The sequence below is a fragment of the Mustela putorius genome, unplaced genomic scaffold, assembly GCF_011764305.1.
Source record: "Mustela putorius furo isolate JIRA1106 unplaced genomic scaffold, ASM1176430v1.1 tig00000421_pilon_pilon_pilon, whole genome shotgun sequence".
NCBI classification, from domain to species: Eukaryota; Metazoa; Chordata; class Mammalia; order Carnivora; family Mustelidae; genus Mustela; species Mustela putorius.
This window is the reverse complement of record NW_025421375.1, coordinates 6,826,782-6,839,928: the sequence shown is the minus strand read 5'-3', so window position 1 is coordinate 6,839,928 and position 13,147 is coordinate 6,826,782. Positions and strand designations below refer to the sequence as shown.

The following is a 13,147-nucleotide window of genomic DNA, read 5'->3' as shown; positions in this document are numbered from 1 at the left end:
TAAATCCTAGCTGCTTTCTTGTGCAGAAATTGGTAACATGAGCCTAAGCTCATACCCAGATGCAAGGGACTCAGATTGCCTAATCTGGAAAAATAAGAACACAGTTGGAGGATTCACACTCCCCCCATTTCAAACTTACTACAAATCTAGTCATCAGCACCATGTGTTACTGCCACAAGGATAAACATTTAGATCAATGAAATGGCATGGGCAGCACAGAATTAAACCCATACATTTATAGTCAATTGATTTTAACAAGACTGCCAAGAAAATTCAATAGTAAAAAAATAGTCTTTTCAACAAATGGTGCTAGGACAACTGCATATCAAATGCAAGAGAAAGAGGCACCTGGGGGGCTCAGTGGGTTAAGCCTCTGCCTTCGTGATCTCAGATTCCTGGGATCGAACCTCACATCAGTCTCCCTGCTCGGCGGCGAGGAGCCTGCTTCCCCCCCCCCCCTGCCTGCCTCTCTACCTACTGTGATCTCTCTCTCTGTCAATTAAATAAATAAAATCTTAAAAAAATAAAAAAATAAATAAAAAAGAATGCAAGAGAAAAAGAAGTTGGATCCCTTCCTTACACTACATACCAGATATGGATCAAACACTTAAATGTAAGAGATAGAACTATAAAACTTAGGAAAAAAACAGGAATAAAAATTTGTGACCTTGGGTTTGACAAAGCCTTATACAGGATACCAAAGCACAAGTGATCAAAAAAAAAAAAAATTAAAAACTGGATTCATAAAATAAAAAACTTATGTTCCACAAGTGATGCCATCAAGAAAGTGGAAAGACAACCCATAAAATGCAAGAAAATATTTGCAAATCATATAATTAGAATATCCTTTCCAGAATATATAAAGAACTCTTATCAATAAATATAAAAAGATAAATAGCAATTTAAAAATGGATACAGGGCAGACAAAGAATAGATGGGAACTGTCTGTACTATCCTTAAAAACTCTTCTGTAAAACTAAAATTATTAAAATAAGACCTTTTCTTTTTTTATTTTTAAAGTGGGCAAAAAATCTAAATAGGCATTTCTCCAAAGAAGATATGGCCAAAAGCACGTGAAAAGAGACTCAGCATCCTGGCCATTAGGGGACTGCAAATCAAAACCACAATAAGATACGTACCACTTCATACACTGGGAAGGCTATAATCAAAAGACACAATTACAAGCGCTGGTAAGGTGAGAGTATAGAGAAACTGGAATCTCTATACAATGCTGGTGGGAAGCAACACTGCTTTGGAAAACAGTCCAGTGGTTCCTCAAAGGGTTAAGCATGGAGTTTCTGTATAACTCAGCAATTCTACTTCTAGAAATATACCCAAGAGAAATGAAAACATCCATCTGCACAAAAACTGGTATGCAAATACACATTTAACAGCATTATTCATAACAGCCAAAAAGTGGAAACAATCTAAGTCCACCAACTACTGGAAAGACACATAAAATGTGCCATATGTATATAACAGAATATTGTCCAGCAATAAAAAGCAGTGAGGTACAGGTGTGCCTGCATGGTTCAGTCAGAAGAGCATTTGACTCTTGATCTCAGGATCACGAGTTTGAGTTCCACAATGGGTGCAGAGATTACTTAAATAAACTTACCAAAAAAAAGGGCAATGAGGTACAAGATCGATGTCTTGTAACCATGTTAACTGAAAGAACCTACACAAAAAAGACCACAAGTAGTATGATTCCATTTATATGAAATGCCCTGAAGAGGCACATCTATGGAGACAAAATTAGATCAGTAGTTGCCTAGGGCTAGAGGGTGGAAAGGGACATCAGAGAACGGCTGCTGATGAATACAGGGTCTCCTTTTAGGGGGATTAAAATGTTCTAAAATTAGCTGTAATAGCTGCACAAATCTGTGAATATACTAAAGACCAATAAATTGTATACCTGAAAGGGTTGAATTGTGTGATATCTGAATTATGTCTCAGTAAAACTGATAAAACTCAACTAAATATTAAAATACAGTATAAAGCCTCTATATTTAAATCAGGATAGTACTGGCAAATGAGTCAATAGAAAGAACAACGAATACAAAAGAAATACCAGAAATGGATAAAGGTGACACCTCAATATACTGTAAGAAATATGGGCTTTTCATAGTAATAAGCAGTGCTTGAATAACTGAACTACAATTTCTGAAAAAAATAAAACTGTGTATCTGAACTTCACACCATATACCAGAAAAAGCTCCAGCAGATCACAGATATAAATGTCAAGAATGAAAATGTCAGTGGGTTAAGCTGCTGCCTTCGGCTCAGGTCATAATCATAGGGTCCTGGGGATCCTTGCTCAGTGAGGAGCCTGCTTCTCCCTCTGCCTGCTCTGCCTGCCCTTCCTGCCACTCCCCCTGCTTGTGCTCTCTCTCTCTGACAAATAAATATATAAAATCTTTAAAAAAAACAAATGTCAAGAATGAAAATATACTAGTACTAAAAGAAAACTTAGCACTGGGAAAAATATAACTATGACTCAAAATCCAGAAGCAATAAAATAAACTTCTGGGGTGCCTGGGTAGCTCAGTGGGTTAAAGCCTCTGCCATCAGCTCAGGTCATGATCTCAGGGTCCTGGGTTTGAGCCCCGCATCAGGCTCTCTGCTCAGCAGGGAGCCTCCTTCCCCCTTCCTCTCTGCCTACGTGCGATCTCTCTCTCTCTCTCTCTGCCAAATAAATAAATAAATAATCTTAAAAGAAAAGAAACTTCATCAAGTAAACTCTACATGAAAAAAATGTAAGTGAAAAGACGTATTATAAACCTGAAAAGAAATCCGGAAACTTATTTCACAAAAAGTTCACCTTCCTAATACATAAAAACATACTGTAAAAACAAACAAACAAACCAAGGCCAAAACCTGTTGTTTTTTTTTATTATATTTTAAGATTTCCTTTATTTGTCAGGTAGAGCAAGAGAGAGCACCAGCACAAGCAGAGGAGTGGTAGGCAGGGGAGAAGCAGGGTTCCCGATGTGGGACTCAATCCCAGGACCCTGGCACGACCTGAGCCGAAGGCAGACACTCAACCAACTGAGCCACCAGACATCCCAAAAACCCGTTGTTAAAAAGACATAAACAAAGTCAGTGCCCAAAGACATTAACAATTCACAAAAGAAGAAAATGAAAAATGGTCCTTAAACAAATGAAAAAATAGTTAATCTCATTAAAATTACTCTGACACAAAACAGATGATCAAATTTTTGAATTTTTGTCAGTATCAAACTTTTAAATTTTTGTCAGCTTCTCGACTGGGAGACTGACAAAAATTCAAAAATTTGATCACCTATTTTGTGGTTAGGACTGGAGGGCAAGAAGCACATGTATCATATATTGATGGTTGCATGACACAATGGAGAGAAATGTGGTAAGATTTAAGAGAATTACGCATGCATTTATCTTTTATCCCAGCAATGCCCTTCCTGGACAACCTGAAAATACACTTCTACAAATATGTAATAATACATACACAGTTATTCACCAAAGCATTCCTGTCATAGCATAAGACTGGACAGAACCAAAGTGTCCATCAACAGAGGTTTGGATGAATAAAGTACATACATCCACACAAATAGGTACTACAGAGTTACAAAAAAAATGAGAAAGACCTCCATGTTCAAATACAGAGTGATTCCGAGGATATACTGTTGGGTGACAAAAGCAAAGTGTAAAATAGTGTATACTGTATTTATGGTTTGTTTAAGAGTATAAATAAGTGTATAAAAATACACTTATGTGTTTATTTTTGTAAAAACACAGTGAAAGGATAAATCAAAAAGTGCATTAACAGGGGAGAAGAGGGCAGAAAGTATGGAGAAAAAAGTAAAGGAAACAAAGACTGAAGCAATACTTCTCTAAATATATCTTTTTACATGTTTTGAGCTGTGACAATATATTCCATATTAACAGAAAATATTTCTAAAACAAGTTTAACACAAATAGCAACAGATGAACCTAACTGCATACTGTATAACAAATGGGTAACATAACCACACAGAAACACTGCTTCATACAGTTTTTTAACACAGTAAGTACTCTGTAAATGCTTGATAGGTCTTATTCCAAGGATAAGGAGCTCATAAATATATATGAACATATGTATGTGTCTGTGTGTCTGTGTGTGTGTGTGTGTGTATGTATGACACCTCAGTAACAATGAACACACATAAATCCAGATTTTGTTTGGCAAAGCAGTCAGCTGGAAAGGGCTCCCACTGGCCAAACCTGGGACCATAGGAGCAAACAGACTAGGGATTATAATAGGTTTTTATCACACAGAATAAATTAAAATCCAGTTTCTTAGTTATTCTCAAAACAATAAAAAAGAGAAAGAGAATAGAAAAAACTTCATTCAAGCTCTCTAAGAAAACTGCCAGTTAAAAAATTTATTTTTTAAATGACAGAATTAGAAAAGTCTCATTTTACATCCCCTGCCATACAAGATCTAATTCAGGCAATGATCAAAGGATCCTAAAAAATGAGAGGTGAAAAGGAACTAGGGAACCAGGTATTTAAACAAGGCCCAAAATTCTACAAATTACTTAAATAACAATGAAAATAACAAAAGATATCTGGCAATTCCATCTTAACTAAGTGACTGAACTGAACACATCACTAATTATGGGACAATGGACACTACATCCCTTCCTAATGCTAGCCCTACCTGTAAGTATTCTTGCTAAAAATACTCATAAATTTAATTCAGACTTTAAAACTAACATCCAGGGGCGCCTGGGTGGCTCAGTGGGTTAAGCCGCTGCCTTCGGCTCAGGTCATGATCTCAGGGTCCTGGGATCGAGTCCCACATCGGGCTCTCTGCTCGGCAGGGAGCCTGCTTCCTTCTCTCTCTCTCTCTGCCTGCCTCTCAGTGTACTTGTAATTTCTCTCTGTCAAATAAATAAATAAAATCTTTAAAAAAAATAAAATAAAATAAAATAAATAAATAAAACTAACATCCAGTAAACTGACAATAAGATACTAAGTTAAACTACATAAGGAGGAAACAATCAGATAAATCTAGAGTGGGGGACATTCTATAAGACAACTGGCAAGACTCTGCAAAATGTCAATAAATAATAGAAAAATTATGCAGAGAATCTGCTTCTCCCTCTACCTCTACCCCTACCCCCTTCTGCTCATGCATGGGAGTGCATACTCTCTCTCTCTCGTGCACACGTGCACTCTCACTCTCTCAAATAAATAAAATATATTTTTTTAAATCAATGAATCTGATAAATGGGGAAAATAAGAAAAGTATACAGTAATTTGTGATTCTTTATCTTAATAAACATATCTGACACATAAGATAATATATTTTATTATTTAAGGATTTTATTTATTTATTTGACAAGAGTCAGAGAGGCAGGCAGAGAGAGAGGGGGAAGCAGGCTTCCCACTGAGCAGAGAGCCTCACGTGGGACTCGATCCCAGAACCCTAAGATCATGACCTGAGCCGAAGGCAGGGGCCCAACCCACTGAGCCACCCAGGTGCCCCTATATTGTACTATTTAAATCATACTTCACAGAGTATTTGATATTATGGTGGAATATCAGGTCTTTATACTTTAAACTTAAATAACATTTTTCTAAAAAAAAAAAAAAAAACCAACCCTGATGAATATCTCATCTCCTCACTCACATGCTTAAATGGGGGGAGAGTGGGGTAGACAGGTCAAAATATTGCAGTCACCAGATATTAACAATGATCTGATCTGGAAAGAAAAATTTACCAGCATGATTAACTAACAGACAACCTACACTCTGGGAAACCTGGATCTGCAAACTGGGGGAACTACAAGACGTATATGAAAGAGTGACCTGCAATCTGAAAGTATCTAAGTATAATTATCTAAGTCATCATTTCAAGTTGTGGCCCTGAACCACAAGCAACAACAGTCTCTGAAAACTACAAATCCTTTCAATCATGACTGCATTGTTATGGGGATGAGGAGGAGGATATGAAAAGATTTCTTTAGAGACAGCTAACAGTCAACATTGGAGCCTGAAACACAAGTTATGTCCCTGGCTTGATTTGCACCAACTGACATTGATATTACCAAAACTTTACACTGTACCCATCCTTCTATGGATATTACCTACCTTCTTAAAAAACTCGTGAAAAAAATGAAAAGAACTATCATAAAACGATTACATGTCCTGAATTAACCAATTGTAACCTCCTTGCCCCTTCTCTAAGGAAAAGCCCCTCCCATCAAAGGCTAATGCAGTCACTGATGCTGCTGACATTACCCCTTCAATCTGTTTCATCATTTTATTCTATCAAATATCTCCTTGTTCTTTTATTTTCACCCTTTCTTTTCCATTGGTTTATTTCCTTCAAATAAAGATGTTCAAGGTTATCCTCTGGAAGAAAGTTAAAAAACAGCCCATGACTCCATACTGCCTTACCCCCCAGGTATCCTCAACAGTTGCTTCTGGGGATTTCGTCAAAATACAGATTCTAATTCAGGAGGTTTGGGGCAGTGCCTGAGACTCTGAAGTTCTAACATTTTCCAGGCCTTACAGATGATACTGGTTCAACGACCACAGTTTTATTAAATAGCAAAGCCCATAACTATCTTCTCTCTCTCTCTTAAAGTCAAGCTTTCAAAAAGCTCTATTAATCCAATTCCAATAATTTCTCAGCCCTTTCTAACTTGGCTCCTGTTCCCAGGGATCCTATAAAGCTATATGACCACCATCCTAACTGTATTAACTTGAAGGAGAATCACAGAGCTCAACAAGGTGGCCAATACTTAAGGAGTCAGACAGATGCTGCATAAATGTCAGGTAAGAGAATGACAAATCATCCTTTGACTTCAGAAATCTGAATGTAATGAGGACCTAGGACCACTTCCCCAGAGCTCAACTGCAAAAGTAGAAAAGATGACAAAGACAACAAGTGGTGGTCAAATGGAACAGAGCTCATTACCTTTCTTAATATCTGAACAACTATTATCGGAAACACCATGGGGCGCCTGGGTGGCTCACTGGGTTAAGCCTCTGCCTTTGGCCCAGGTCATGATCTCAGGGTCCTGGGATTGAGCCCCACATCGGGCTCTCTGCTCAGTGGGGAACCTCCTTCCCTCCCCGTTCTGCCTGCCTCTCTGCCTACTTGTGATCTCTCTCTCCGTCAAATAAATAAATAAAACCTTTAAAAAAAGAGAAGAAAAGACAAACCAGCAACCATTAAAAAAAACAACAACAACAACAACTTCATGAGACAATCAGGAAAATTTGGATATATGATGATATTAAGTAATCAATCATTTCTACAATGTGGTATTGTGATGACATTAAGAGATCTGACGTAAGAAAATCAATGTAGTACATCACATTAATAGAAAGAAGGAAATGCCTGCATGATCTCAATTAACAAAGAAAGCATCTGAAAAATATCCAACACAATTTCATGACAAATCTCTCACAAAATCAGAAACAGAAGGGACCTTTCTTTTTTTTTTTTTTTTTAAAGATTTTATTTATTAATTTGACAGAGAGAAATCACAAGTAGATGGAGAGGCAGCCAGAGAGAGAGAGAGAGGGAAGCAGGCTCTCCGCCAAGCAGAGAGCCCGATGCAGGACTCGATCCCAGGACTCTGAGATCATGACCTGAGCCGAAGGCAGCGGCTTAACCCACTGAGCCACCCAGGTGCCCTAGAAGGGACCTTTCTTAATATGATAATTGGCATTTCTGAAAAACCCACAGCTAATATCATATTCAAGGGTGAAAGACCGAAAGCTTTCCACCTAAGATCAGGAATGAGCCAAGAATGTCTGTTTTTGCTACCACTATTCTACACTGTACGTTAAGTTCTAGATGGAGCAATAAGACAAGGGAGCAAATACAACAAACTGCAAAGGAAGAAGTAAAACTAGCTATATATGCAGACAACATGATCCTATATATTTTTTAAAAATCCCTGAATATACAAAAGAAAGCTATTAGAGCTAACAAATTCAGCAAACTTGCAGGGTATAAGATTAACACATGAAATTAAAATTCAGCTGTGTTTGTATACAACAGCAATGAACAATCTAAAAAGAAATCAAGAAAACAATCCCATGTTTAATAGAATCCAAAAGAATAAGATACGTAGGAATAAAACAAATTAAAAGGTGAAAGACTTGTACACTAAAAACTACAAAACACTGGGCGCCTGGGTGGCTCAGTGGGTTAAGCCGCTCCCTTCGGCTCAGGTCATGATCTCAGGGTCCTGGGATCGAGTCCCGCATCAGGCTCTCTGCTCAGCAGGGAGTCTGCTTCCCTCTCTCTCTCTCTGCCTGCCTCTCTGCCTACTTGTGATCTCTGTCTGTCAAATAAATAAATAAAATCTTTAAAAAAAAAAAACTACAAAACACTGCTGAAAGATACTAAAGGTCTAAATACAAGGAAAGATAACTCACATCCATAAGTTAGAAGATGTAATTGGTATAAAAACAGCAGTACTCCATAATTTGATCTATAGATTAAATGCAATTCCCATCAAAATTCTAACTTCATGTTTTACATAAATGGACAAGCTGATCTCAAATACTTCCTAAGATGCTCTCAAATACCTATATGTTTTTACTATAATAATCAGAACAGCTTACTACATGACATGTATACCTATTAAAGTAGTAATCACAGGTATTCTAAAAGCATCTCATTTGCAAAAGAGGGTTAATGTAGACATTTTTGGGAAAAAGGCTTTTACAAAGAATGTACTTTTCTGGCTGTGGACTAGATACTAAATGCCTTATAACAACTACAGTCATTCTAAATTGTAAATACCTCCTCCCTCTGGGACTAAAATCCACACAGCACAGTTTTTTGTTTGTTTTTTAAACAGGAATGTTCCTTTGTTAAAGGAGTTCAGGGCTTTATAAAACCTCAACACATAATCTAAGTAGCTCCTTAAAAATATAGTCTTTTATTATAGCTACTTGCTCTTTTATTTTTAATTACTAAGCTTATCTAAAAAGTACAAGAGAAATGGAATCATATTTCAGGCTCCAATGCCTTCATTTCAATCTTCTGAAAGGAAATGATCTAATGATTCAAGTACAATGCAGAGAAATTCAGTAAGGGTGGATAGAGATATGTAATATCTTACTACACTCGATCCTGAAGTAACAAGTAACAGAACTACCAAGGATTTAAAATTTCTATTTGCATGCACTTTGAATAAATGTTATTTCCTTCACAACAGCAAAAGAAAGTAAGTCACCATACCCAATGTCGGTAAGGGGTGGTTTATCTCTTGCTCTCTTGTAACAGAGGAAAAGTTCTGGGCTTTTCAGACTTCCATAGTTCAAATTTGCTTGGAGAGCTGATGGAGTGGCTTCAACACAGGTGTAACCTTCAGGTACTGTTTCGCCAGCAGATTTGTTAATAACTGCAATGTCTGTAATGGGAGCTTTGGGCCCAGCTGACTTAGTATCTAAACGATTTAGTTCTTGATCTAAAAGAGTAGATGTGTCAGTGAGACCTGCCACAACAAAGTAGTCAGTCACTCTTGGCCCTTTATCTTCTATCATGGTTGCTACTGTATTTCCTAGAAGAGGAAAAAAAGAAAAAAGACATCCATTAAATAAGACACTACATCTTGACTTCCTAAAGTCAAATACTCCTGAGTTAGCAGTGATCACCCAGCTGGACTTATAATCCAACTGCTGTCCTTCCAGAGAAGCAGCCTGTTTCAGTATTATCTTGTCAGTTTTTACCTGCTCCAAGTACAAGTTTACAGAATCAACTCATTTGTAAGGCAACTATGATCCTCTCATGTGCCAAGGCCCTGTGAAGAATAATGAAACTGTCAGAATAATCAAATGGGCTATGGTGCTTCAGCATATGTACTTAATGAACAAACTTCAGACCACTTAAAAAAAATCATTCTCTTCTGGTACCAAATTCCTAAGGCTAAGCTTCACATTTATTTTTTTTTAAAGATTTTATTTATTTATTTATTTGACAGACAGAGATCACAAGTAGACAGAGAGGCAGGCAGAGAGAGAGAGAGAGGGAAGCAGGCTCCCTGCTGAGCAGAGAGCCCAATGTGGGACTCGATCCCAGGACCCTGAGATCATGACCTGAGCCGAAGGCAGCGGCTTAGCCCACTGAGCCACCCAGGCGCCCTAAGCTTCACATTTAAACAAATGAATTGAGTTCATCACAAATTAAGTCAAGGTCTAAGACAAAAAAATAATAATAATAAAGGTAATAGTAATAAACATGATCAAACTGGTCTCTTAATCCAGTTAGGAGTCTGTTCCTTATGGAAAAGGAACTTTATGAGAACACCATGTAAACTAAGTAAGTTCAGAAGTCATTATGTATTTCCTATGTAAATACCAGATAAGGTATAAAATACTATAACCAAAGAAGACAAAATTATACATAAAACACATATTAAGAGACTTAGGTAATACATGGTAGAAACCCAGAGATTATCAACACTGAGTAAAGATTTCTATTATCTCTAAACTTGGCACCTCGAAAAATAAAATTAGGCTTCTAAGGTTTTAAATATTTTCACGGATTTCATGTGCTTTTTAAAATCAACTTTATTTGGGGCCTGGGTGGCTCAGCGGGTTAAGCCTCTGCCTTCAACTCAGGTCACAGGTCTTGAGCTCAGAGTCCTGGGATCGAGCCCCTCATGGGGTTCTGTGCTCAGTGGCGAACATGCTCCGCCCACCCCGCCTTCTTGTGATCTCTGTCAAATAAATCAACAAAATCTTCCAAAAAACTAAAATTAAAATTTTAAGTACAATTTACATACAATAACATGTACATATTTAGAGTGTAAATTTTCATAAATATATATACCTGTGAAATCATTACCACAATCAAGACAGTAAACATATCCATTCAAACCCCGAATTTTCATATACCCCCTCGTATCTCTTCCTCCCCAGGCAATGAGTAATCTGCTTTGTCACTATAGTTTTTAGAACTGATATATATGGAATCATACAGAATGCATTCTTTTTTTTTTAAGATTTTACTTATTTATTTGACAGAGATCACAAGTAGGCAGAGAGGCAGGCAGAGAGAGAGAGGAAGGGAAGCAGGCTCCCTGCTGAGCAGAGAGCCCGACTTAGGGCTCGATCCCAGGACCCTGGGATCACAACCCGAGCCGAAGGCAGAAACTTTAACCCACTGAACCACCCTGGCACCACCTATAGCATGCATTCTTTTTTGTCTACCTTTCTTTGTAACTATTTTGAGATTCATTCATGCTGTTGTTTATAACAATAGTTCTTTCCTATTTATATTTTTTAAATTTTTTTTTAAGTAATTTCTATACCCAGCTCACAACCTGGAAATGGAAGATTCATCTGCCCTACCGATTGAACCAGCCAGGAGCTCCTCATTCCTTTTTACTGCAAGCATTATTCCACCGCTGAGTACACCACAGTATGTTTACCTACTGACCTTACGAAGACATCTGGGTTATTTTCAGTTTGGAGTTACTACAAATAAAGCAGTCATAAACACCCATGTATCAGCCTTATGGACATATGCTTTCATTCACCTTAGGTCATTCTTAAGATGAAATGCTAGGTAAACATAGTTCTAAAAAACTGCCAAACACCTTCCTAGGTGAGTATACCATTTCATATTCCTACCATCCGTATGGGAGACTTCCAGTTGTCCCACATCCTCCCTAAAGCTCCATACGGTCAGTCTTTTAAATGTAGGTAACTCTAATATGCCTAAAGTGATACTTACTATCATTTTAATTTGCTTTTTTTTTTTTTAAGTAGGTTCCACAACTAATATGAAGCCCAACTCGGGGCTTGAATTCACAACCCTGAGATCAAGAGTCAGATGCTTATCTGACTGAGCTACCAGGTACCCAGTGAACTGCATGTTTCTAATGACTAGTGATGTTAACCCCATTTTCATGTGCTTATTTTCCATCCATGTATTTCCTTCAGTGAAGCTTCTGTTCAAATCATTGCCTATTTTCTACTTGGTCTGTTTATTTACTCATTCTTTAGTTGTTTTTTGTTTATTTGTTTTTTAAGATTTTATTTATTTATTTTAGAGAGAGAGAAAATGAGAAAGCTTGTGTGCTAGCAGGAGAAGGGGTAGAGCGGAAAAGGCAAAGGGGAGGGAGAGGGACAAGGAGACTCCCCGCTGAGAGCGGAGCCCCACAAGGGGCTCAATCTCACAACCCTGAGACCCTGAGATCACCATCTAAGTTGAACCCAGAGTCAGACGGTCAACCAACTGAGCCACATCCAGGTACCCCCATTCTTGAGTTTTTAAAGTTCTTTAATATTTTTTTAAGATTTATTTATTTACTTATTTATTTGACACAGAAAGAAAAAGAGAGAACACTAGCGGGGGGGGGGGGGGGGGCAGCAGAGGGAGAGAGAAAAGCAGGCTCTCTGCTGAGCAGGGAAGCAGGGAGCCTGGTGCAGGACTCCATCCCATCTCATGGAATCTCATGATCATAACCTGAGCCGAAGACAGGCGCTTAACCGACTGAGCTACCCAGGAGCCCCTGAAGTTCCTTATATATTCTATAGAAAAATCATTTATCAGGCATATACTTAATACGTATTTCCTCCCAATCTTTGACTCATCTTTTTACTCTAACAGTAGTACCTTTTGAAAGGCAGAAGTTTTTATTTTTGAAGTTCAGTTTACCAACCTGTTCTTTTATGGGGCATGCTTGTGGTATCATATTTAAGAAATCACCATCTAATCTAAGGTCACAAAGGTTTTCTCCAATGTTTTCCTCTAAAAGTTTTATAATTTCAAGTTTAGCACCTAGGTCTATGATCCATTTTGAGTTAGTTTTTGTATATAGTGAGGTCTGAATAAAGATCCACTTTTTATATACAGATACCCAATTTTTCCAGTACCACTGGTTGAAAAAGGGAACTTTTCCCCCACTGTTCTGCCTTTGTACCTTTAGTCAAAAACCAACTGACCAACATGTTTATATTCATCTCTGTATTGTTTATTTCCACTGACCTGACCTATTTGTCTATTAATGTCAGTACCAAATGATTTTGATTACTGTAGCTTTATAATAAATCTTGATATCAGGAAGTGTTAGTCTTCAACTCTGTTCTTGTTCAAAACTGTTTTGATTATTCTGTTTTAGGTCCTTTACATTTCAATAAGCATTTC

The 13,147-nt window shown here is 37.6% G+C and overlaps 1 protein-coding gene across 1 annotated transcript in view; it reads right to left on the bottom strand.

The window, feature by feature from the left end:
- DENND4C (DENN domain containing 4C) overlaps nucleotides 1-13,147 on the bottom strand; it is a 141,730-nt gene that overhangs the window by 94,203 nt on the left and 34,380 nt on the right. Inside the window, 1 exon segment of the mRNA XM_045079661.1 lies at nucleotides 9,233-9,554. Within this exon segment, the coding sequence (XP_044935596.1) occupies nucleotides 9,233-9,537 (305 nt within the window). The 5' untranslated portion in view covers nucleotides 9,538-9,554.